At 41.5% G+C, this 27538-nt stretch overlaps 1 protein-coding gene across 3 annotated transcripts in view; it reads left to right on the top strand.

The window, feature by feature from the left end:
- Nucleotides 1-27243, top strand: part of LOC112553346 (growth hormone secretagogue receptor type 1-like) — a 55246-nt gene extending 28003 nt beyond the window's left edge. For all 3 annotated transcript variants that reach the window (XM_025220498.1, XM_025220497.1, XM_025220496.1), the window contains one exon: nt 23992-27243. In XM_025220498.1, the coding sequence (XP_025076283.1) occupies nt 23992-25333 (1342 nt within the window). In that variant the 3' untranslated portion in view covers nt 25334-27243. The remainder of the gene's footprint in view (nt 1-23991) is intronic.
- Nucleotides 27244-27538: the final 295 nt, after the last annotated feature.

The raw sequence follows: 27538 nt of genomic DNA, 5'->3' as shown, positions 1-27538 counted from the left end.
GTGTGTGTCTCTACTTGTTTTCTGTCTTCATTATTTATTCTACAGGCTGTTGGCATAAAACTGATTCACATCACCTTTTAATATTGCATATGGTATGAGTCAGAAGGTTATTACCAGTCTTTAACATTATTTGTTCTCACCTGTTCACAATTGCATCACCAATACAGTCAGTGGCTAGTTAGCAACTGTATCCATGTCATCAGCAAATCAACATCTGTTTCCATTTTAAAACAAAGTGTGGTAAGTAAAATACCTTTGTGAAGATTAACAGGAAATATTAATTTTTTCTACACCAAATATGTTTTTGCTTTTCTTCAAACAGAACAGTAAAGCTCCAATACTTAACATTGGCAATTCTTGTAATGAGTACTTTGTAATTAACATAAACAAGTAATTATGTAATAGTTGTGTATTAGTGTGTATCTTTAATTCTCTAATCATGGCTTGCAACACACTCTGGTGTGAAATACATTTACATTGAAAATTCATCTGTGAGTTAGAAAACCATCCGTGTTGCCTCCCTGTGCATTAGGCAGTTAATGATGTTGTAAGATTATTTTAGGTTACACATTTCTTATTATGAAAAATTTAACACAATAATAAGTAAACGACCTGCCAGCTTGACAAATTGTTAATTAGCTAGGAGATTAATAAAACATCACAGAGGGAAATAGGCAATAAATGACGGAGGGCAAAGCAGGGATTCGAAAAAGTCAGACTACATTTTAAAAACCTGCGACATGTCAGAGGCTAATCATTTCACAACACTCCATAATTTAATCTGTCTTTTGTTTTTACAAGCTAGAACAACTGATTGACTTTTTATTTTCAATTACCGTTATCACAACCAATGATGTGGAGTAATGGGACCCGAAATCCATGGGATTTGTTTTCTGTATTGCCTCAGCAAGCCGCCATCATCAACGAATAGAGAGAAATGGGAGAGAAATGTTAATTCAAGAAATAGAGAAGAAAATAGAATGTTTTCTACTTCCAGTAATTTTTCTCTAAACTAGTTGTTTTCCAAAGACAAAATGAAAGTTTATGAAAAGGAAACTCTCTGTTTTAGAATTCCTTGTACCCGACTGTAGTTGGCGCATGTCTTGCGATGTCACGATGTAAGTCGCTGGTTACAGAACAGTTGAGGACTTGGCGAGGTTTCCTCACGAACGGACACGTGCTCAAACCAAATCCCTGGGCAATTAGCGGTTAACAAAATCTTTTATCTGAAAAAGAACAAAACGCACTGTGAAAGCTGATCGCTTGAAATCCGAGCAGGAAATCTTGTTATGGCGCACAGGCATGTTGAGACTGCGAAATGTCCTGTTGGAGATGTTGCTGGTCCTCACTGACGCTCAAAGTGATGTTTGCGGAGTTGCGCCCCCTTATTATCCTTTACAAGGAGGATACTTTGCGGATTTCTTTCGTCGCACCACTACATTTTAAAGGGATCGTTTTCCTCTAATTATTTGTAAAGCTTATTAATACTATTTCCCGAAATAGAAGTAAATACACCCTTTCGTTCTCGAGATACACGCCCATCATGCCTTGCCCAGAAAAAGTCAAGATGATGACGTCATGTTTGTACACAGATTCGTCTATTTAACAGGTTCGCAGCTTTTTTATTGGCTGAAGCCTTGCAAACCGTAAACATACTGATGTACAATTGTATGCCTGTGGTGACCCGTTGTGTGCACTGTCTTTAACTATACACATGGATACACACATTTAAAAACTCATTTGCATACATTAACAAGAAAACACATTCACAAATAAATGTCTGCCAGAAATGAAAGTACAATGTTGTTTAAGGAAAGGAGATGTACAGGATGAATTCTGTACAGTGTGCACATGTACAAATTATACTTTACCAGTAAAGCCAGGCCTGCCTGTCCTCTGTGTGTCGTGTGTAGACATCATTTACACGCGCGAATCAGCGTGTGTGTTTGTCCATGAGACAAAAGATAAGGATGGAAGGAAAGTAAAATCGGAGGCTGTTAGTGTTTCTTTGATAAAGATACAATAAGAGTTCATTACCCGTGAAATGTGTCCCTGCATACTGAATGTGTGATTTAATCAGCTTTCTCGCATGTTCACGCCTCACAAGCAATATTGGAGAAGCCAGACCCAAGGGATCAGACAAAAAGCCACTTCCAGCAACGGGAGCCTTTCAGTCCGTCTTTATTTCTATGGTCCGTCTTCGATTTTCATTCAAGAAGTCTCACAAGTTTCTTCCTTCGTGCCTCCACGCCGCTTTAAAAATACGTATTGGATTGCTTCTCAATCTTGGGCCAATAATTAGTGTCAGTGCGATGGTGAAAACGAGGATTTCTCGCTGTTGAAGAACGGAAGGTTTAAAAAAAAGGCAAAAAATTTTCATCAAAATGTCACAGTCAGAAGCTCTGTTGGAACATGGTATTTTTTTCTGTGGAATCCAAATGTCTGTTTTCGTGTGGACCAGACCTGTGAGTGGGGAAGGCGACTATTTCTGGCTGTAATTTGTTGTTGTCGCGTCCTGTCCTTTTGTGTGTGTGCGTGCACGGAACCAGCAAAACCAATATGGTGTCCACAGATATCAGAAATAGAGTAAGGGGAAAATGATATATATTGAAGTATTTAGGTCTCGTCATGTAGGCGCTGTAAACATTCTTGTTGTTCTCTCTTATCTGGACAAACATTGGATGCAGTAAGAAAACACGGTTTAGTCACAGAAGTGTGTCCATCTTCCAACCATCACTCCCTGCAGTGTGCATCAATAGCATCCCTAGGGGCTCGCTGGACAATGGCTTATCTTGGCTTCCTGCTGCAGCAGCACGTGCATGTCTTGGTGGCGCCCTCTCCCATCTGGCAGACAGCAAATCCCTGATGGTGTCATCTTGTGAGGCGTCTGTATCTCCTCCCTTACTGTTGTCTGCTATCTCATGCATTACATTATATTGCAGAGGTGGAGACATGGATGTTTATGGATGGCCTTGCTGGTGCCTTTGGTGAATCTGGGAGATTCATTCCGAGATATGTTTGTTTGTTGCCTGTGTTTTTTTTCCTTTTGGTTCCAGTGTTCAGTCGGAAAACACAATTTAGGATGCACTCAACAAGAAAACACGGGTTCGTTATAAACATGATTTGAAAAACATAAAAGATTGTACATTTAAAAATGTAATTTATATTCAGTGTGTGTGGGTGTTCCTGCCCATGCCAACACTCTGGCAGGACTTTTCAACTCACTACAGACATGCATTCACACACACACACATCTCTTCAACACTTTTTTTAAATGGACACAATAACTGACAAATTATTAAATTTTACACTCCAAACATCTTTTAGGCAATTTTTGCTACAAGAAAATTTTAGGCAATCAATTCAAAAAACCTGATTTCATGTGCAGGTCAACAAATAACCCTTGACATATCATCAAAGTTATTTACACACATCTGAGAACATTGAAAACTGTGATTTGCTCAGCGGTGGGAAGTAATGTGAACAAAGGAGTGTTGATCTACCTAAAGAGGGATTGCGAGGTCAGGTTAGTGGAGGGCGAAATACCTTGCAGGCTCATTGTCTGGGATTGTTTACCACCGTGCAAATGTTCGGTGATACATCAGGCAGCCTGCAGTCAGAGGGCGTGGGCGTGTGATAGCATTTCTTATGGCGCGAGTGGGCGGCGTCTGAAGTCTTTGATCAGTCGAGCGTTTTTTGAAACTCAGTTAAATTTAGAAAACAGAGAGCACCAGCGGCTACGTGAGGAGGCGCGCGCACACACACACGCACACACACGCGCACACACGGACACACGGATACACATACACACGGACGCACGCACTTCTGTCAGAGCCACAAGACCTATATCAAAAATAGACATCGTCATCGTTATCGTCCATGTCATCCAGGAAACATTTGCACAACGGATTTTGAATTTAAAATTTATTTATGTTTATGGTGTTTTTTAGTATATGTTTAAAAGACAATTTAATAACATTTTAATTCAAATGGTTTTGAAATAAGATAAAACTGTTCCAGCCGGAATATCGATTCCGTTAGCAAATTTTTAGAGTAAAAATAACGGCTCCCAAGGAAAATGAGCCGAAGGATAAATTTTTATACACAGAGCAGAATTATCGAATGGATTATTTAGTCGTCAAACTCAACAATAATATAACAAATGAAGCTGTACCACTTGTCCATGTGGTGAACATAGTGAACATGAAAGCCGCAGAGTGTATACAAAGTGTATACAGAGTTCATACAGAGTTTGTACAGAGTTCATACAGAGTTTATACAGATCGTCACGTGACTCCAAAGGTCACTGTGACCACTTCCCAGAAGCTACCATTGCCTAGAGGAGAAAAAGTGTTGTACAAAACGAAACCGTGGTTATGTAAACGAAAACTTTATTTGTTCAAATAAAAACAGTTTCATATATCTTGATTAATGAACTCTCAGCGTACGTACCAACAAATTATTTTCGGAAAAATTGCGGACTACAGCCGTTTAATTATTGCCATCTCAGTAATAACTCGTTATATCGGTTTGTTAACATCCACACTGCAGAAACAATGTCCTTTTATTTCACAGTCGAGTCTGTTGTTTGCTTGTCTGTACTTTAAGTTCTTCTTTGAAGGTGATTTGATGGCCGCGATCATCGCTTTTTACAATTATTGTAACCGGTTTAGAACAGCTCCGGGCTGTTTAAATTTAGAAGACAAAAAACCTTTCTTAAAACGCAGTTGTGAACTGCTTAGAGGCCATTCCCTAAAAACATTCCAAATTTGTTTCTACAAAACATTTGTAAGGTTTGGGCATGTGCAATTGAGCCCAGCAGGTGGTATGGATGAGGGCAGTGTTTACAGTTGATGTAGCTATACAGTAGATAGCTATACAGTAGATAGCTATACAGTAGATAGCTATACAGTAGATAGCTATACAGTAGATAGCTATACAGCCATAGCATACAGCTCCTGTAGCTATACAGTAGATAGCTATACAGTAGATAGCTATACAACCATAGCATACAGCTCCTGTAGCTATACAGTAGATAGCTGTACAGTAGATAGCTATACAGCAATAGAACCAGCTAACTAAACGTGTTTAGGATCGTTACACCCGGTTACACCAGTTAAGCCCACCGATGCACCCGACCCAGGAAATACAAGAGAAATTCAAGATAAACTGTAAGTTACATAATAGATAATGACATTCTGAATTGTACCTGAGAAATATTTAAGTCGATAAAGGATTGTTTACTCACAAACGCCTCTAAAACACAGGTTTAAGTAGACCGCCATGTTGTGCTGTTGGATGACGTCACTGAACGGTCATGCGCAATGAGTCCCCTGAGTGGTGGTCGTCTAGAAGCTACTCTCCTGTATGTGGAGATCGTGCAGTAGACACAGGGATCGTCAACGAATAGGAGAATACTGACTGAAAATAATAAGCATGCAAATAGTTACAAAGTTCATTGTCGCTGCTGCATGTCCTGATGGCAACGGTTGTGGACGACGTTGTCGGGTCAACGGTCTCTGAGAAAAGTAGAAGTTCATGCAAAACTTAATGAACTCCCTTCAGCAAGACTTCAGTTTTCCTCTCAGATGGGTTTGCCTCAAAACTGCTCACACGACTACAACATTACATTGTTCACACATGTCGGAGACTATCATACAGTCAGTCAGTCAGTCTGTTTGCAAGTCCGCAAAACACGACAGCCGTCCTGAGTCGGTCCACAACTGTAAAATATCGACAGACTATCAATGAACCCAGCATTGGGCAACCTGAACTTTGATCACATTATTACAATATCAGTATCTATCATTTTCTCACCAACTTTCTTGCTTTCCCATTTTAAGAACTTCAACTTTGTTTCTGTTTGTGTTGCACACTGCTGGGTGTGTGAGTGTAGAGATTCTCATCATGAAAAAAGTTTCTGTCATTTCTTTCAAACCAGTCTTAAACAACCAAGAAACACTTCTGTGTATATTTTTTTACTTTCCTGGTGTTTTATATATTTGTTCACTTTATTTTTTTCTTCTTTTGTTTTTTTATGCGCAATGAGCATTCTTCTGAATGGATACCTGCGCATTACAAATCGACATCATCATCATCATCATCATCATCATCATCATCATCATCATCATCATCATCATCATCATCATCATCATCATCATCATCATCATCATCATCATTTGGTTGTTTGCAGAAGTCGATGACTAGAATCACGTGATACTTTATTAAAGGTCATTATTTCATGATTTGTGACAAAGAACTTATGAGTGTAGTTTGATATGGAACGACTGAAACCTAGTAACAGATCAGAAGCAGACACATCAGTCATGTGTACAGGGTTTGTCAGGGGAGCTAATCCCCGTCACACGGCATAATCCACTGGCAGACAGCAGACAGCAGACAGAAAAAACAACAAAATTCATTTACATGCTTACAAGATCGGGGCTTTGGGCAAAGATCGTTAGACAGTGTTAGTATTTGACGATGGTTGACGATTGTTGTGGTGTGTTCAAAGCTCGATGGAGGGAAGAAGATCGCCGTTGTTGACGAACTGTTAGCCGTGAGAGCTGAGTAGTGTTGGTGAGAGTGAAGCAGTGTGTAGAGTATTCAATGACAATGAAAGTGCGGAAACATGCTTTGCTAACAGGTTGTCTGATTGGCTGAGAGTCACTTAGGTGTAGTCGCTGATAATTGTTTAATTATGTAGCACTCAATGGATCCGTTGTTTGTTCGTGAGCGTGAACGTATGCATGTGTATGTGTGTGTGTATATATATATACAAGACAAAGAGTACCTATGAGTGTGTGATTGAATGTTTAGTGTGTATACGTGATCATGTGATGCATAAAGAATTTTGAAAAGCAAATAAGGAAACTTTTCACTGCTTCTCTCCCTCGATGGAACGAAAGAGCAGGCAGAGGAGAAAAAGAGACAAACAGGAAGAGAAAGCAAAGAAGAGATTATGCAGCAGAACACAAAGCGTCTTTGACTGTCGGCTTCCTTTGAGACGATCAGATCGTAAATCTCTTGCAGGATATATACAGCTCTTAGACACGGACATCATTACAGCATTACCTTCATTACCAGCATTTCATGGGTGACGTACACCTCTGGTGGTTTACAAAGTGACAAAGGTGTACCCAGATCCCATCTTGTTCGTCCTTTAGGATGTATTCCTCATCGACTTGGTCCTCGGGGCGGTTATTGTGTTTTGCCATCTAGACGAGATGGTAAGGGAAGGAGGTGTGGTAGTCCAGTGGTCAGAAGTATCCTCCCCGCCATCAGCTGACCCTCCCTGTGACTTGGTGACTGAAGACCAGGATACCCGGGTAAGCCGGGGTCTTGGCACAGACGGCTTGCGTGGGGTGGGGCACTTTAGAGAGATGAGTTTGTACTTACATCGGCTTTTCTCGTCTGATGTGCCAGCAACACGTGCGTGTTTGTCAGTGGGTGTGCGTGCTTCAGACAACGAGAAGCAAGACTTACAGATAGCTGTAGGAGAGAGAGAGAGAGAGAGAGAGAGAGAGAGAGAGAGAGAAAGAGAGAGAGAGAATATTAAATGTCCTCGGTAAACAAGAAGAGAAATTGCAGGCACGCCTCCTCCTCTCTGCCAATTTATTTTAGTTTATTTACAGTCTGTTAGCTTTAGAAAAAGTAAAACTTTCGTCTTTCTATCACACAAGTATTTTATAGTGAGAAAGTGAGTTTCGTGTGCACACACACACACATTTTCTGTTCTCTTTCTTTGTCAACAAAAAAAGTCCCAGAAATAGACAGTCAAAGCGGAATGCAAGTTTCGATCCAAGAAATTGAGGACAAACACACTGAACACACTGAAACAAAACTTTGCCGTTTGAACATCCAGTAAACATGCAACGGCTTCCATAACAGCGACCTGGGAGTAGACTACAAAAACCGGTGACCGGGCGATGACAGATGACTAGAACAAGAAAAATAATAAAATGGAAAATGAAGAGAAGCTCCACATCATATTATTTCACTTCCTGTGTCACATGTCAAATGTTACCCTCCGGTGTGCCAAGTTTCAATGTTGAAGAGCACGGCTGTACCTCTGGAGATATGGATGACTAATTAATTAAAATGTCACCGGTCCAAAGACATGGACGGAAGTTTCCGCTCCAGCCAGCAATGTCTATGTAATCCACCCGAGTGGGGACAAAACCTGTGCATTAGACATCATCGCTGTTCATTAATACAAAAATAATCAGAATCCGTATCAGGGTATCGCCATCGCCGGCAATATTCCCCTTGGCCAGTGTTTGTCATTCCCCACAGCGCCGACATGGCCAATAAACGGGTAATAGTCTTATTTATGGTAAACCACCCGGGTTTGAGGATTTCATAATGAGGCTGCTTTCTTGCTTGTTATTGATTGTGCACCTGGACTATTAGTGTTTGTACACAGATCATAGTTTCCAAAACAGCAATGAGAAGGGGAAGAGAGGACGTGTAGAATAAATGTATGCTATAAATAGTAAGACAGGTAAATTTTAGTTTAGTTATTAAAGAATAGTGAACACACATCACATCCACTCACAGGTAGGCACGAGCACACCTGGAATGAATGTAGTGTGGAATACGAATACCAATTGTTTATTTTATGATGTACTGTGGTAAATGAGTAAGTTTCGTGTGTTTATGTGTCTTTAAGCTGTATCCAGACTTCTTACTGGATTCTTGTTACAAAACAAGCTGAAGAGGTTTTAATGGAAGGTGAGGATGCTACTGTAGCAACAGAAGATTCTCCTCGCACACATGTGGACGAACAGGTTTGGCCAAGTGTTTATTTAACGGGTGTCAACAAACTTTAGAGAGGTTTGTGTCCAGGTCTGTGTGTTGGAAGCGACAGAAAGACAGGTCAGACAGGAGGACAAGATGTCTGCTGATTGAGTCTGGAATCGATTAGCTGCCTTTTCTCAATTCACTTCTCTCTCTCTTACACCTGTGGCCGCCTGATGCAGCTCCGGAGGCTGCTTGCAAATTGCAGCTAGAGTTGGTTTGAAGGGGAAGGGAAGAGTAAGTTAGCAGGAGGGGAAAGATAAAGAAAAGGCAGAACCATAGAGACGGACAGGTGAGTGTAGAGCAGTAAATTCTCTCGTCTTCCTCACCGTGGACCTCACAATAAATTGCTCTCCTGAGCCATACTCACGCCTGGCAACACTAGAGCAGAACTTCTGTAACAAGAAGTCACTAGTCATCCCAGACATTTATTTGCAGCTCTCACATTTCTGACTCCTCGGCAGACGATGTGGAGAGGAGGAGGGAGGGAGCGAGTTTAATCCCACTCTGCATTTGAAAGCAATATATCAGCGCCGCGGGTTTCAGGTCGCTTTCCCTCATTAGGCTTATTGAGGCAAAAAGTCGAGATTTACAACCTCACCTCGTTTTTAAAACTTTCCTTTATGAACGTTGAAAACTTTGGCGTAAACAACGAGAGCTGATGACGAGAGGCTCTGACAAAAACAACAGAATACACCCACACGTGCATCCAAAAACATTAACATTATGTCAGTAACTACACACACACAGACATATAGACATACATATCCACCCTTCCCCACACACACACATATATATACCCACATATCCACCCCATCAAACACATACACACACTGGCACTCAGGTTTATTTGTTGGTATTTATATTTTCCGCCTAAAGAGCTTTTTCTCATGTTATTATTAAAGCTGCGTAAGGTAACTTGGATAAAACGAAGGAATGTTTACACATTACTGAAAAAAATGAAGATTTCTATATCGCATGCTTGTAGTACTTACAACAGAAATGAAACATGGACACCATGGACGGCACGACGAACAGAAGACAAGAACAGAAAACACAAAGACACCAAGTGACAAGAACTAAGAAAATCATTATTATGAAAATTGTTTTGTGAAAACTACAGTTAATGCAATTTATCAAGACTTGAAGTTTAAACAATTTTTGTTGAAGCTTACGGATGACATTTAAAAATGTCAGTTGTTGTCTTCGGTTTCCGGAGAAGATTGTTGATTATGAATGCGTGTTGTTGTTTAGATGCTAGTAATTAACAGGACAGGCTGAACACGATCTTAGTTCTTCGTTTTGCTTTCCTTTTTATTCTCTTCTTCTCTCTCGTCAAATGTTTTTGTTTGTTGGACACAACTGAGATAAGCCACTCTCGCCCGTTGGCAGGTGGATTAAGCATTTCATTTACTCCGAGCTGCTGGTGAACAAAATAATTTTCTCCTTTTCTGCTAACAATATTTAGCTGCTTCTCATCAAAAACAATTTGCACTTTAGTTTTCCTTGAACTTGAATTGTCTTCATTGAAACTGTCATCCAAGATTAGTGAACCACCCAAGATTTTGTTTTTCTTCTTGGTCCTTCAGGGGTACCATGCACCCCGTTGTAAGCAGGGCGAAGTCGCGAGGGTTTCCTTGTCAGAACAAACTTCTTGTTGTCTGTGAGTCGGGCAGAAATAGCAAAGAGATGTGACCAAGAACCATTAGTCTCCTCCCAGTAAGCCCCGGGAGCAGCAGAGATTTTATCAGTGACGGAGCGGGCTCTGGATGTGAGCTAGGGGGGATTACTTTTGCAGTGCGAACATTCCTGCACGCGAGTTATCTTCGCACATCACTCTTTGCCTACTTCCTTACCTGTCATGCGCAATGTGTCTGAGACTTCGCAGCGTTCAAGAATTTTCCTGTCTGGCTCACCTTTTCTGGTCTATGTCTGATAAATGTTTGCCAGAACAACCACCACTCACTCACTCACTCACTCACTCACTCACTCACTCACTCACTCACTCACTCACTCACTCACTCACTCACGCCACCTCACCACCGGAAGTCCGCTTTTTAATGTTCAAGTGTCTCTACCACTCTTCCAGAAACTTATTGAGAAGACTATTGACTCTTGAAGGTCGGAGATTTGCTGGAAGTGGCAATGGTGTGAGTGGTACACTGTGTCAAGAGTACTCTGTCATCTCGGGTCTGGCTCCTCCCCCACACAACAGCGGCTGTCAATGCAGAGTTAAATTTGCTTGTCACATCCTCCTCACTTCTCTTTCCTCTGAGAACGATGATAAAGGCTTGCGGGCTGGACTACAAAGCCCGCGACTATCTATGAAATAAAGCATCGCTGGATCGTCTTTTTGTATTGTGCTTCTCGCCACAGACTTCAAACAGACCATCAGACTTCTACTGTCACCGCATCCTCGCCGCAGGATATTCCTCTGGCGAATCAATCTTTGTGCTCTCTTTTTTTCTTGGATGTTCAGTGTAATTCCTCAGAGCGGCACCAGATGACTTTTAGAGGAAGAGTTGATTTAATTACTGTCACTTGTAGTGTACAGTCGGGTTTCTTCTCTATCAATGTGTTCTTTGTCGGAAAGACCGCAAGTCTTCGTTCACTCACACGACTCTTTCTTGATTACTAGGTACACCAACAGGTATTTAGTTCATCACACTAAACTCTTTACGTTTAGCATACACTAAAATACACTAATAATTTACTCTGACATTTATACAATTACCTGTTTCTACCCGACACCTGTCATACGATGTCCTGTTTATTCCAGGAATCTATGTTTCTATCTCGTACTGATTTCGTACACTTGGTATAACAGGGTGTCCCATTGTCCTCATATGCAACATATCAAAAAAGGTTGAAAATGGAAAAAAATAAATGCTATAAATTGTTGATGGCTAAGGAAGTCAAGTGCTACAGACTTTATCTCAGGTCCAGCCTCGCTGTTTTTCCTGTTGAACGGTTTCGATGGCGGGAGAAAACTACAGCGCCACTCGGGCATCAAAGCGGGTGTTGTATACCCGCCTCCTGTCTCTGTGCTCCACCACTCAGCTGTCAGTCTGAAGCAGGCAAGAAGCCACATCATCATCATCATCATCCTCACAAAACATCGCTTAACACTAACAGTTCTTGAAGGCTCTTTACTCAAAGCCAGGACATCAACACCAAGTAGTCACATGACCGCAGTTCTCACCCCAGTTTCTACACATCCTCGTCCACTACTGGATCTTTTCACAAAGAAGCAAGTTCTCAGTTTTATTCATCATCAACAAAGTGATTTGTATCCTAATGTGGGATCTGACTGGTGATCAATTACTCTTTACAATGTTAAACACAAATGAGTTAATGCAAAGACTAGAAAAAGAACATCAGAAGTCTTATCATCTTTCCTAAGCTGCTTAAGTTTAAGGGGGATACAAGGATTTAACACTCTCATTTGCTTTTGAGTAGTACTGGGCGATACAGGGTAGTATTTAGTAATATCGTGAAGCCTTTTGTAATATTGTGTGAGTAAACATAAACTGTTTCGCCACTGTCCCCGGTGCACGTGCACACAGTTTTCTCTGCAAGTAATTGAATGATGAGTTTCACTGGCTGGAATTACAAGAGAGATCACAAGAATTTTTTTCAAGTTTCCCCCATCATTGGAATGCACCTGATGCTCTCTTTTGGTTCTTTTCCTTTTTCAAAGTCTTCCAACATGCAACATCTTTTTCTCCAACTCCAATGGTTGGCCTGAGCCCAAAACAACAAAAACATTTCCCACAGATGTAAATGAAGATCTCTCTTAGCTGTCAATAAACATTGCCACGCACGGACACTTTACCCCTGACGGCAGGAATCAACATGGATACCCTTTCGTTGCCATGGTTACAGCCAGCGCAGGAGCGAGGACCATACTATCCTAACTTACAAAAATGTTGTGACGTCACAGGTTTGAGGTCTTCGTGGAAGTTGCTTGTACTGAGCTCACACCAGTCATCGGGCAAAAATAGCGAGGTACTCTCGCGAGTTCTTACTCTAATTTTATGAAGTGCAGTAGATGTTTGGCACTGTGAGCCACTTACCGTGCGCTTATTTTAAAGAAACCTTATTGCTGTTCCTGCCCTCGTGGAAATGAGTTTAGAGGCCGACACACGGCACCAGACATGGCGCAGTTGATGCAGGTCCTCCGCCATCTGGCAATCCCTCCGTCTTCAGACCAAAGAACCGCAGAGCCTCGCTTTGGCAATCAGTCCCAGTTCTTCTTGCCGCCAAAAGTGTCGCCGTCCCCTTTATTAACTGTGGCTATTTGTAGCTAATGATGGTTTAAAAGCTACAAATCAGGCGGACGTGCTGCATGTCCTCATACTTAAAGCCTTCTTGCAAGTATAATGGCTTCACTTGCAGACGACCTGGTTAAAAATAAAGGTTTCATTAGACGAAGATTTTTAAAAGATACACAACAATTGGACTCCTCTTATTGTTCTTGAAATTAGCTCATTGATTATATTTTTATTGCGTCTAGTACATTCACCTCTTCTTTCACGAACTGAGAAACTACAAATGTCCAAACAGATTTTTTTTCTGCTTCCATCCACGCAGGTGAGCACCGAACGGGTCATGGCCAGCTGCCTCACCGTGAAATATTCTTTCTTGCTTGGTTGGAGTGAAACAATAATTCATCTCTCCCTTTCAACGGAATAGCTGACTTTGTAGTCGAGTGTATTAACCAGAAGACAACTGCTGCCCACCCACCCCCCAGTGTACATTTGTATCTATGTAGAAATGTAAGTTTGTTGTGTTAATGTCTTTTCCTGCGAAAAAAAGACTAACGCTCGGTCAGACCTTTACAGTCCTAAACATTTACCTAATTACCAACTACATTTATGATCTTGGAGAGGTGTAATAAATGTTTGCCATTTGATTGACTTTTGTGTCCACAAACACCTCGTTTGCTATTTTTAGCGATGGTTTCGTACCTTCTAAAAATAGTCTGGATTTGGCGCTGGATTACAGTCTGTTAATGAACACCAAACGTTCACATAATCTTGTTAACACTAGCAGCCGTAACAGGATCGCCCATGCACTGCCAGTGTAGTTCCTACCAACTTCCGGTAAGGAGGGGAGATCATCACATTGTGGAAAGGTCTCGGGCAATCACCCAGTCAAAGAATCAGAACGATTTACCAACAGGCCGTTATCACTGGCGGCCAGTCGGACCCGCTCCCTGGCAATCGGTCTGCATTGCAAGTTGCTTCCAGTTTAGATAATATTTGCTCTGGTGGGCTGACCAGGGTACCAGCCCGACAAACTACTAACCTCGCCATCTCACGAGAGGCGGAACGTGACAAAGGAAATACAGCCCCCCCCCCTGACCTCCATCGTCCCGTCTCCCCCTGTCCCACCCCCCTGCCTCGCTCCCATGCAGGGTCAGTAGAGTCTCGTGTCATGGCGATGGCTGGGCGATCACATTACGATCACATTACGATATAAATGATTATTTGCCAAGTGGACGTGATTTGCAGGTGATCAGTTTCCAAGCGCTGTTCCTTCGTGTTGATTTGCGACTTGCAGGGAAGAGATTTGGTTCCTGTGAGAATGAAACACGCAAGCAGAATGTGTAACTATTTTCATCACCCACAATTATCCTTCCTGGCTTGCTGCATTTTTTTCTTTCTCTTTTTTTCTCTTTCTATCACTTCTTCTGGTTTTCCTGGACTTTTCTTGTTCTTGTCTAGCGCAATGCTGATATGCAGAAAATCATCCCATGAAGACCTCTAATGCCACCCAGAAACGTGAAGGGGTGGAAACACTTGCTCGTAAGTCAATGTAACATGACAGCAGCAATAGGTTACTCCTCTGTTACGTCACGGGGAAGACATACGTTACTCCAGCGCGAGCGCCACACACATGGCGGCACATACTTCATCCGTGAAGCAGGAAATTCGCTTTTTTGGGGAGGAGGTGGGTCTGTTTTCAATACCCTCTCTCCTCCTCCTATGCTGGAAGATGCATCGTTGTCTCCTTCGATAAATCTTCAGAAACAGACCAGGAACAGACCAACCTGCTGTGAAGACCTGGTGCAACCCTTACCAACGTTTATCATTTATTTTGCTGAAAAAAGAATTTATTTTTCAAGAAATATGTGCGTCTTAGAAGAAATGAACCTAGTGAGACAAATTTTGAAAGACGCCATTCCATTTGTATCTCAGCTCTCTTCGTCAAAGCAAAAATATCTTTACTCCGATTTTATTGCAAAATTTAATCTCTGAAGAAGAGGTGTAGGGAATATTTTTATGCTTGAAACTCTGTATTTGATCCTATGCTCAATAAAGCTTGTCTTTTTCTGATGTTTCTGGACAAGTCAAAAGCTGTATACTCGGTGGACGCGGTTGGAAATTCGAATTGGTCTCGAGGCCCAGTCGTGTGACAGAAGTCATGGCTGTCGAGTTGTTTGATCAAAGATATTGAGCGCCGGCTTTCCACGACGACAGCTTTGGGGCCGAGGTCACAGTTTACGCTATCTCCATTTAATCCCGGCATGCCGTGCTGCCAAGGACGGCCACTCCATCCCAGCTTCACCAGGCGAGGCCGAATGTAAAGAAGGATGATGAGATCTCGCTAGAATATTCCTCTCCCACCGGATCCAGGGGAGACAACGTAGACAGTTTGGAGGAACCGGAAATAGGAAAGGCTTCTGTGCACCTCGAGAAAAGAGCTCTGGCAAAGAGCTGAGGATGTGCAAGCAGACGAAACACAGAAAAGCAGTAATTTTGATGTTGTCTGCATGCATGGTGTCCCTCGGTTTGGTTACTTGACATTTGCACTGATGTGTCCTGTCTCAGTGGAGACACTTGCTGAATGTTTCTGTCGGCTGCTTCTCTTCTCAAATACATTTTTTATCTCCCGATGTCTTTGACTTCCTTCCTTTCCCAAGAAAAAACATTGCAAAATGTAATGTATGGAACTGTTATGAATTAAATATAATGCATCAAAATGTAATGTATGAACACATTGCTTAAAAATCTTTCTTAACTTCTAAAACTATTTCACTTGACATTTTCCATGCAGAGGTGCAGATGATGTCAGCAGTGAGGCACAGCAGAATTCTCAAAGTGCTTTTTGTTCTTTTCTAGTCAGGTCTACTTTATTTCTTTATTGTCCTCCTCTGTGTATAATTATAAAATGTTTACGACTGTGTTTTCTTTCTTTTCACTAGTAGGTATGTCTACAAATCACAAATTTTGCTTTCTTGACAGCTGATGTCTGCAGATTTAGAAGGGACGTTAAAGGAGAGTTATCTCCCCAGAGAAGAGATAAAAAGACCAAATGTCAGTTAATCATAGTAAAATGTAAGCTCAATGTAAACTTGAACCTAAGTAATATGAGATGTCAGCTGGAAACACATTCCGTCCATACTTTCATCACAAGACGACTATTAATATAATAATTACTTTTGCTTATACAGCACAAAGACACAAGACGGGGCTGACTGCTCTCTGTTTCAGAGACCTTGTACTGAGGGCTTTACACTGTGGGTACATTTGCACCCATACTCCATTGCCAGCACACACACACACACACACACACACACACACACACACACGTAACACACACACACACACACGCACTCACACATTTACTTGACATCTGCTGGCTGCAGGGACGCCCAAGTGATATGTCCCACAAGAGACATTTTTACTCGTTTGACTGTATCGTCGATCATTAACGACCACATCACCCAAGGCCAACTGTGTCCCCTGTGGGCTGCATGTGGGCAATTTTACAATCTGCAGAGTTTTTCTTCACTCGTAATGTCGGCTCAGTGTTATCACAGGAGAATCGTATTTCCATTTCTACTGTTTCCCTAGCTAACGAGAAACATCTGGAACACCCTTACAGGAACACCTTAACCTTTCATCGTAAGTGTGTGCGTATATATATGTGTGTGTGTGTGAACAGAGTGGACAGAGGACTATGTGGGGACTAAAATGCTTCCTTGTACTGAGCTCACCAAATGATCAAAAACAGTTTTACCCACTTCTGGTGTATAATTGTTGACTCACAACAACAGAAGATGTTTACTAAAAGTATGAACTGCTTTCCCTAGACACTAACAAGTGTTTACTGTACATAATTATAACACTTACTTTAAGGCTTCTTCTTAACAAGGCAAAGATCCTAAGCATCAAACCTCCAAAATGCCGGACAAAACTCCCCAAATACCAGGGTTAGTTTGGCCAATATACTGACAAACATCATGTCAACCAAAGTTCCAAAGACCGTTTGCTCCAAACCATTCGTTTCCAGTGACTTTCACACACAACTTTGCCAAGCTTGGTCAGTTGTTCGAGGACATTTATTGCCCTGTTCAGAAGGTGTCTACACTACATTAACCTCATCTTGGACTTTTTGTGGGAGGAGCTGCCGACCTGTGTCCACTTCTACGCATGCGTGTCTTGAAATTGAATTCCGTGCATAAACGGTTCAGGAAATATAAGAGGGGCAGAGTCATTATTGGCAATGTAGAACTTTCTTTTAAAAGTTGAGTTTTCACATCGAAAGTGTAATAGACGGAGCAACAAAGCAGACAAACCAACACTGGACGAGCTTTTAACTGTCGGACAAACTAATTTGCTGCGACATCCACTCGCCAACTACAAATAGCTCTCACAAACAGTGTTGGGCTTTATTCTGTCCTTGTAACAAGAGGTGTATTTTTATGTGCTGAGCAAATAACATGTGGAGTGCCTAGTCCTTCTCATGATACCCATTTAAATGAAAAAAGCACAGATCGCATTATCGTACATTCCAAAAATGTGCTGTCTGCTAATTTGTTTTTCCCAAGCAGGGAGCCGTTGATTCAGCGCTTCAAGCCATCAAAACACATCCATATGGTTTGCAGACAAGTTTAGCTAGCTGGAATAATGGCCTATTATGCTCTAGACTCACGGCCCACACAAATAAAAACAGACCATCAAAACCTCCATCACCTGTAAACACTTGTGTACAAAAGAGGGACATATTTAGCTTGTCACCAGGTGCAATCGTCGGCAATATTTCTGTAAAATGTTTCTGTAAACATCATTACAATGTGGTGTTCAGTGTTTCGTTTTCTGTTAAGAATTTTACACCCAGCAATTTTGAATCATTAGCAGTTCATCCCTATAGAAACAAGAATTTCAACCAATGAAGTTTAAGAATGATTCTGTACAATGTCATGTCATGACGGATAACAAATCATTAATAGATGAGGTGATGAAACCGGAAATGTGCGGACACGTGTGTTTTCAGTCAGGTAAACAATGTTGCACGTGCATCCTCTGGTAGTTAAGTTCCTCAATCTTCAGTTTATCTAGAGTTCGTGTAAAAGCTCCTGTGTCTGGATTGCTGAAATCTCAAGACTGTTGTATTTACTTGTGCGTGGCTTGTCTTATGATGTAGGAGGTACTGGGCCTCTACGGTGTGACAATGTTTCCTTTACTGAATGACTGTTATGTTATTGTTTACATGCAGCACCTAATAATCAGATGGCGTGTTTATTATTGCCTATACTTTGACCTCACAGGTCAGTGCGCTACACATGTCTTGTAAACTAATTTCCATGTTTGTGTCATTACCCTGCTGCCAAGGCAGAAGCTTTACCAATCAGCACAATACATCCTGGTTCTTTTAACTCATACAGTTGACAGGGGCATCCTTTTGTTGAATGGCTTCAATTTGGTAAGAACTACTTTCCAGGATATTTGAATGCGTCCACGCTAATGAAGCTTCTTTTTTAACTTCATTTCAAAGATGGGCATGCCAGCGAAATGACAAAACCAATTCTCTAGATGTGGAGTGGAGGTACAGGTGCTGGAGGTACAGGTGCTGGAGGTATAGGTGCTGGAGGTGCAGGTGCTGGCGGTTTGTAGTTTGTGTGCCGCTGGGTAGGTGGCCTGAGATCACTCGACCATCGCGTGACGGCAGCGTGCGAACGCATCGACCATGGCGCAGACCTGTCTAAGAAGCACGCCACCCCAGGCCGAGCAGCTGTTGATGATGCTGCTAATGTTCTGGGGCTCAGATGTGCAGCAGTCTCACAAATGTCCAAACACTCCTGCCAGTTACAGTATTATTGAAGCTCATGTACACACCGCAAGCATGTACCCATCTTTGCACCCCCACCTTCACATCCCTGTTCATACACCGATGTAGACACGTATACCCTACTTTTTACAATTCCTCTTTTTGCGTATAATGAAAACGTTAAGCTAATACTCCACTTCGAACATACTTGCCGTTTGTCGTAGTTTACAAACTGATTTAACAGCTACACATTGTTATGTCAAGAGTCAATTTTAATAAACAAACTTCATTTCGTCAGTTTTTTCGGACATCCACGTTTGCATCCGATTGTGACAATCCTACTAAAGACGTTCATGAAATTATGGAAACGTTTCTAAGGAGGGAAGTCTTGCTGTCTAGACGCCATATTATCAGCTGCATCGTGGGTCTCTGGCGAGTTACTTCCCCGTGTCCACTTCGCGTGGATCGAGGACTCTGATGTGACTCTCGTTCCCAGAAGGTCTTAAACTTCCCTCGTTTGTCTGAAGTTTGGTCATCAGGTCCGCCTGACTAGCAGCCAGCCTGTGGGACTGTCGGTCTGTCGCTCGCCACAATTTCCGTCAGCTCGATGCAGCCTACCTCCTTTGGCAGAAATGTAGGAAGACGGACTTCCTGCAGATGCATATCGACATGCCCCAGATGATACATATCGACATCCAGACTGACAGATCGATACGCTGTTAGCTGTGTGAAGTATGCCAATCAGCAAAACGGTCTACAGTCGTTTGGAAGCCAATGCCTGTTAAGTAGCAGCATTTCTCGCTTTTGTGGCCGAGCGTCTGAACCTTTCTGTTTATCCTTTTATGTGTCATAACATCATATGTAAAAATGTTCCAGATATTTTTTAATATAAAAACTATAAAGCAATTAACTACAGACACTGCTACCACAATTCATTTAATGTTATGAAGTGTGAATGGCCCCTATTGTTATGTCTTGCTGTAATCTAAACTAAGATAGCGAGTGTAACTGAGGCCCATTAAAGAAAGCAGGACTCCGCACCGTGCAGGTGTTCACGCAGTTAAAATATTTATCTGTTTGCTCTGTCACCATGGTTACGGCAAACGCAATGGCATGTTATTGCTCACTCACAGGTAACACTGCCAGCAAAAAGCAAAACTGCGAGGAGAAACCTCACCATTAGTGTAACACGTTTTCTGTGAAGAACTATGTAATAAATATGGATTATCTGTGGTTTGTACAGGGAAACCAATAAATTACAACTCACTTCTTTTGTTGTGACACAAGCTTCACGACACAACAACGCGCCATGTCAACAGCAGACAACCATGACAACAAGAGCTTAGGATGAAAACAATCACAACTTTACCATCAAAAACCAAAATATCAAATTATGATTACTCGTCAATAAAAATACAAAGGAGGTCAGACACTCATAATATCTGCTCTGGGTTTAATCATAAAGCGTGTTTCAAAAGACATTTTTGTGATGTAGTAGGAATTTGTCGTTCGTTCATACTTTTTGTTCGGAAGGGAAGAAATACTGGGCACCTTTGATCTTCTCACTGGGGAATGGTTTCCCTTTTCTTGTCATTCTCCCACACATCAGTATTCTCGCAGGATTCCGTTCAAAGGCGGAGGCGAGTGCTCTGTCAGTCCGGGTGCCCACCTCAGTCACCGGGTGTCAACCTCAGGACGGCAGCAGGTTTTGTCGGGTGCTTTTTGTCCCTGCATCACCACTGCTACAGAGCACAAATCAAGGAGTAATCTTCCTTTTTTCATATTTATTTATGTAAGCACTTCTGTTTATCGCACTTTTATTTCATTTTTGAGGAATGCCTGCAGTTGTCTCGCACTTTAAGAGGAGTGTCCCTTCGCCCGACATGATCGAAGTGGCCAGCTCTCCACAGTTTTCCTTTTCTGCTTTAGTTTGTTGTGGTTTTAGTGTCATTATATTGACAAACACTTTTTTAAATTGTTTTTTCAGCTTTGTGTTAGATTGAGTTGACTTTAACTTTCTAACCGGCGGCCAGTCTTCTCTAGCTAAGGCACATCAAAGCCTTAAAGCCTTGGTTTAACATTTTAATGCAATTTTCTCTGCTTGTTATTCATGTAAATACTACAAATCTCTTAACAATTTCATGTACCTTCCTGATTCATCATCGATCTTCTCTGCTTTGGTCAAATGACTTCTTGAACTGTTGGCCTTATCTCAGGCTTCACATCTTGGCATTCCCTTCATTCCACAGAAAGGTCTACAGTTCAGAGCTTTGTGTTTGTGTCTTTGTGGTTGTAAAGAGCGGGAAGCCTGACTACAAGAGTTAGCATTATTTTTTACTGTCACTGTAAGAGAGAGAGAGAGAGGGGGAATAGTCCCTTTGATATGTGAGCGGTTTTCTACAAATGGTTTTGTGTTCGCTTGTCCATAGAGTCTGCACTTGAAATGTGGCCCCTTTTACTTCAAACTACTCAGAAGAGTGGGTGGTGAAGAGGTACTTAAGGAACAGAAAAAAACATCAGTCTGCAAAAGAAAAAAACCTCTTTTGAATAGAAGCTGTATTGTCATCGAGCGGCAGTGAACCAGCTTCTGGAACTGAAGCCGGAGTTGCAGAACTAACCGCTCCCTGCAGATGGAGGAAGTATTTCACAAAGCATTATTAATGACTAGAAGCCGCAGGTGAAGGCGGGTTCAAAATAACTGCGCGTGCAGTGCGTTGCAACCGTTTCTGTCCATCCTGCAGCCTGAGCTATTTGTTGATGTTTAATTAGAAGCTCGATCTGGAAACTAAGGTGAACGGAGATGCCAAGTGCAACTAACGGGGCTGCTCTACTTCAACACTACGTGCGACATGCATCGTAATTGTGCAAACTCCGTCTCCATGGTAACGCAGGCTACACAAAGACAGCAAACTAAATTACTTGGACACAGTTTTCTCCCTTGTGCCGTACTTCATTTATGTTCATGATCGGTTATCTTTGTCATTTTCTTCTTAACATCCACATTATTTCTTTCTCCAAATATCGATAATGTCGTCTATGTTTATAGAGAGATCAAGGTTTAATATAAGTAACAGATATTTAAAAAATGGTGGAAGGAATGCAGTAAGAGCGGGAAGGAAATAGTGTTTCACACTAAGCCATCAACTAAGGCTATATCAAAGCAGCCAGCCACAGATGCCACATGCAGAGTAAAAACAGCGTGCTCGAGACGAGAGCTGAACCCAGGACAGCAAATCTTCACTTGGTGACAGGCGCTAACTGCTGCGCCACGCAGAAGGAAAAAAGTGAACAAAATAGTGCAAGAAGACCAAAAACAAGAGTAAAAGGTCGAAAGGATGCTTCAACAACCAGCAATTGAAGCTTGACATGCAGTACAAGTCCTGCCAGACAAACAGAAACTACAGTTCTTACGACGATAAAGATTGAAGACAGCGTAAAGAGGGAGCAGAGGGCTCACGATTCAAGGGAAACTAACACGTTACGAAAATCTACAACTGTTGCAAGAGTTGTCTCTCTTTGACCATGGTTTGTGTTTTATGCCGTGCTAGCAACTATGGCTATATCACGGCAGAAAGTAGTTGTAATTTTAAAGGTTTTGGAATAAAAACTTCCTAATTCTTATAAACATGATAAATTTTAAAGGTCAGCATAATAAGTAACCAAAATGTAAAAAAAGGGTAGGAAAGCATTAAAAGGGGTGTTGAAGCCCAAAAAGGTTACTATTACACCAAAAACAAAACAGATATAAAAATTTTAAATTTGATAATAGAGCCCTATTCTCTTTTAAAAGGAAACGATTGGATGCCGATGGGATGGACCTAAATAACGAAAATAAAGATTTTTGTGTAAAAAAAAATTGACAACGAATAGTCTGAAGCTTCTGCCATGGGGAAGAAACTCGGGGACCCTTAATTATTATTCATATGGCATGTTGCCTCCCTTTGACCGCGGAGGCCCTTCATACCCAAAACCGACTAACTTCTTTATTTTACATTATTATATTACAAAGTCAAACGCCGGAAGTATATACTCTTATTGTATAATTCGCTCAGACACCACTGGTAGAGTCGTTTTTACTTAGATGGGGCACGTTTTTCTACCTTTTATATCAACACAGTTACTATTATTTATTTTACCTACGTCTTTACGTATATTGTGCTGAGGTTTATTAATCTTCATTCAAGCTTGTCTTTCATACATCGCATGTTGAATTGTCACTATATTCTACAAACTGAGATTTAATTCGATGCTGTTTGATAAAGACAGAAAAGTATCACTTTTTTCCACCTTTATCTAACTCACAACTTTCTTCTTGTTGGTCACGAACTCTATTTCGGACATGGTTGCTAGCGTTACGAGAAATAAATCTCACTCTTGTTTTTATCAATTAATCATCTATCCTTCGTTCTCAGAAACAATAAAAATGAAATGAAACCCTGCATCGTAAAGCGTAAAAGATTCTAGAAAGACATTAACTGGGAGTTAAAAATATGACATAACAGCTTTTCAATGGCAATAATTGATGTTGCCTCTGGGAGTCATAGTATGACAGAATGTTCTCGGAGGACATTGATTGAAGTTCCTTCTGAGAGTTTCAAAATGACAAACGAATCATAAATAAACTCCCACACAGAGTTCCTTTGAGACTCATTGAAGCAGTTCTCTATGTTCTTGCTCACCGAGCCTTGTCTGTTTAGTGTGATATTAGTTCTTAAATTCCATTTAATCACAAATGGCAAATAGGAAATGTTGCTGTACACTACACTGCTCTTCGTTGGTTCTTACAGACATTTCCATGGCCTTATAATTTCATATTAGATTCTAGACATTGTATCGTTTGTGTAGTAGATCGTCAGAAAGAATTTAGATGACACGCATCTATGCACTGTATAAAAAGTTGGGTAACCTATATTTATTTAGAATGATGGGATTATCTGTAAATGAGCCCTCATCCTTAAATATGATTCTATTGTTAGACAAGAGACTTTAACAATCTATAACCTGTAAAAAATATGCAGGACTGTCGGTAAGGCGAAGTTGCAAACTTTCTGTACAACAGTGGAAATCGCTGTGATGTTATGATGGACTAGTTTGGTGTTTAGATCATCTGACACGAATGTGTTTGTGTTCCAGGATGGTTCATGAAGGAGCCTCCCTGGCCGACCTTTTGACGATGCTGCAGGGCATCTCGAATGATGATCTCCAAATCCTCCTCGACTCCGAAGGCATCAGCAGCGAGAGCGAGTTGTTGTCATATTTGCAGAAGAGAAGCGGGGCCAACAGAAGCTTCGAGACGACGGTGATAGCGGCGATGCCGGAGGACCAGGCCAGGAAATTCCTGCTCACCTATGTGCCGCCCGTTCTGATCGTGCTGGGGACCTTGGGCAACATCGTCTCCTTCATCGTCCTCAGGCGGAGGGCCATGTGCAAAGTATCGTCCTATCTATACCTCGCCTCGCTGGCTGTCGCCGATTCGTTGGTGCTGTATATTGGTCTTCTCCGCCTTTGGCTCATTGAGCTGATTGAGGTGGATTTCCACAACAGTTCTGACTGGGTCTGTAAGCTCATGGTGTCTTTTGGATATATAGCCAGCGATCTGTCTGTGTGGATGATCATAGCAGTGACGGTGGAACGCTATATTGTCGTCTGCTTCCCATTACGAGCCTGCACCATGTGCAACACAAACCGGGCTAAAGTTGTCATCTGCTTCATCGCACTGCTCATCTTTTGCATCAACATCCACTTCTTCTGGACGGTCAGCTTGGTCGAGGACAGCAACAACGTCACTAACTGCCAGGCGACGCCTTCACACATATACCTCGTGGACGAAATCTGGCCGTGGGTAGATGCCTGCTTCTACTCCTTCTTACCCTTTGTCACTATCCTAATCCTAAACATCCTCATCATCTCCGAGGTCGTCAAGGCGCGCACTCACCGTCAAAACCTGCAGAGCATGAACGAGTACCATTACCATCAGCAGAGACCACAACGACCCCAGCAACGGCGCTCGACCGCAGCTACTGTCTTTGGCTGCCGACGCTTCAGCAGCCCAGGGGAGGGCACCAAGCTGACCGTCATGCTGCTGACCGTGTCCTTCACCTTTCTCTTGACCACGCTGCCCATGAACATCTCGTTGATCGTCACGGCCTTCTGGAATCAGCAGAAACACAGCGAACGCCAGATGGCGCAGTTCAACCTGGCCAAGACCATCACGGAACTGCTGATGTACGTCAACCACTCCATCAACTTCTTTCTGTACTGCGCCACGGGACAGAAGTTCCGGAAGCAGATCGCGGAACTGATATGCTGCAGTAAGGAAAGTTACTCCTCCTGGACCTCCATGCACACGGAGCACACGCCTCTGTCCAGCCTGCACTCCAGCAAGAAAGGCAAAAAGCATTTGCTGATGGCGCACATCCCTGAGGACTTTGGGTCCAGCGAGAGTGACATGGTTTCAATAAGAACCAAAGTCTAAGATCTCTACCCAGCTCTCCCTTTCAGTAATTCGAGTGGTTTTGCATGTTTTAGAGAAAATTTCAAGCGTTTGGGAAATTTGATCGAACATATAAAGCAAACTCAGGCAAAACTGATCAGTGGAATTGTTTGTTAGTGGAAAAGTGTTCTGTAGAATGGCAGAGCTCGGTATGGAGTGTGAAAAGACTTTTAAGAAACTCCCCAACAAAAAAGTACTGAAGTATCATTCTTCAGGTCTTTGGACAGTTTTACTACCGAATTCCATGATAAACTAAGCAAAAGTGTGGTAATTGCTAGGATATCGCCATATACTTGCACATGTTGCCGCATGTTGATGAACTGCATGTTTACTGGTTCCTCAAATGTTGTGCGGAGTAAGCTACTATAGCGGTATTGGGTCATTTTGAATACAACCATAAAGTGGAAAAACATTCTTTTTTTTATTTTGTCTATGTTGATGAAAGTCAGTTTTATCAATAAAGGACGAGGCGAATGAGGCCAGTTCGTGTTTTTTTAAAAAAAAGATATTCCAGCTTTGTACAATTCCATGCTTTGCGATATTTGTGGTTGCTCTGTGTCTGTCTCTTGTGCAACAATTCTGGTCTACATTCTTACATTCAAGACCTACGATCCAACTTTTGATGTTATCTCTGACATTTCGACATCTGGCTTAATTACATGGTCAGGTATGAATACTCAGATAAGTATCCCACCCTTTCCTCCCCTTCATTTCTGTTGTTCTCTCACCTCTCCTTGCCTTTTGTTATTAGTGAGCAGATGTAAGAAGAGTGTAATTAAATCTTCTCCTTCTTACACGAATTCCCAAAGCTTATCCTACTTTTTCTTTTAGTGGCCGGTTTTCTTCTAAAAAACACTTTTCCCCTTAAATCTTAGCTCATTCGGAACTTTCAATCAGTTTATTTTATTCTCTTTAACAAACTTGTGATTACCTATTATCTGAGTAATGAGCTCTCAAAAATAATGAAAACAGAAATCGAATTAAAGCAGGAAACGTATTCTAATTCTTCATTCTTATTCCGGGTGAGCTGATCGTGGTACTGCCACCAACAATTTTTTTAACCTCTTATCTGTACGTATAGTAAGAAAATATATCTAAAGGAAGTCCCGATCAGAATAATACTAAACGGTGATTAATCTATTCTCAGTTACAGTGTCTGAACCTTCATATGTAAATGATCTTTTGAAAGAGTTTATTATTAACACAATCCACAGGCCAAAGTGTCCAACATGACAAGTTTTCAGTTAAAAAAAAACGATTTGATTGCACTTCAGATGAAATTCTTTCCTGTACAACTGTACGAATTTAGTACTTCCGAAAATGAACAAGCGCCATCTACAGCAAAATCATGACTTTTCCGACAATCCAATATTTAATATGACATGAATATGTATATATTTACATAAATTCTAGACAATTTATCTATTTCGTATGATGACGATGATGATGTCACTAATGCAGGTCAGCAGGACATACGGTCTTCCTCACAGTCTGACTTATATATGGACGATACATCATTTGCGTTTGTTCTCTGTTCGTGTCATTCATTTTAATGAACTTTTATGCAACATAAAATAATTATGTTTGTCGTCTCTCGGAAGAGTCAACCAAACTTTCATTATCTTCGTGCTACGCCATGCTCTGGAGAGAAAGACAAATTACTGCCTCGATCTTTGCAGAAATGTGTTTGGGTGATGAACGTGTTTTTGTCTGTCACTCCTACCAATCACCTGCTAATTAAACTCGCAGGTGAGCCGCAAATGTATTAGTGTAAATAATTATTTCATGCTGTGTAAATAATTTAGTGAATTTAAGTGCTGCTTGTATTTAATTTGCTCGCATCAAAGCATGTGAGCGGTAAGTGCTGATGAGAGCCAATAAAGCACTTTCATTTCTGCGGAAATTATTGTTTCCTTCGCATGTCATTAACATAACCGTTAGTGGATATCCTCCTCGGAATACACAGTGGACAATTCAGTGTGTAATTGCTATTATATAAATATTTCTTAAAATGAATAAACACAAAACACAGCCAAAACAATGAATGAACAGGAAATAGTGACTACCGACCTCACAGTTGCCGCATCATCACACATGTTGTGTCTGTATTTACTTTGTGTATGTGTGTGTATATATGTGTTAAAGTGTCAATATAATATTGGTGATTCAGTCTGTATATCATTTCTG

Source organism: Pomacea canaliculata, linkage group LG12, assembly GCF_003073045.1.
Source record: "Pomacea canaliculata isolate SZHN2017 linkage group LG12, ASM307304v1, whole genome shotgun sequence".
NCBI lineage: Eukaryota > Metazoa > Mollusca > Gastropoda > Architaenioglossa > Ampullariidae > Pomacea > Pomacea canaliculata.
Note: the sequence above shows the minus strand (reverse complement) of the source record. Positions and strands in the feature narration are given on the sequence as shown.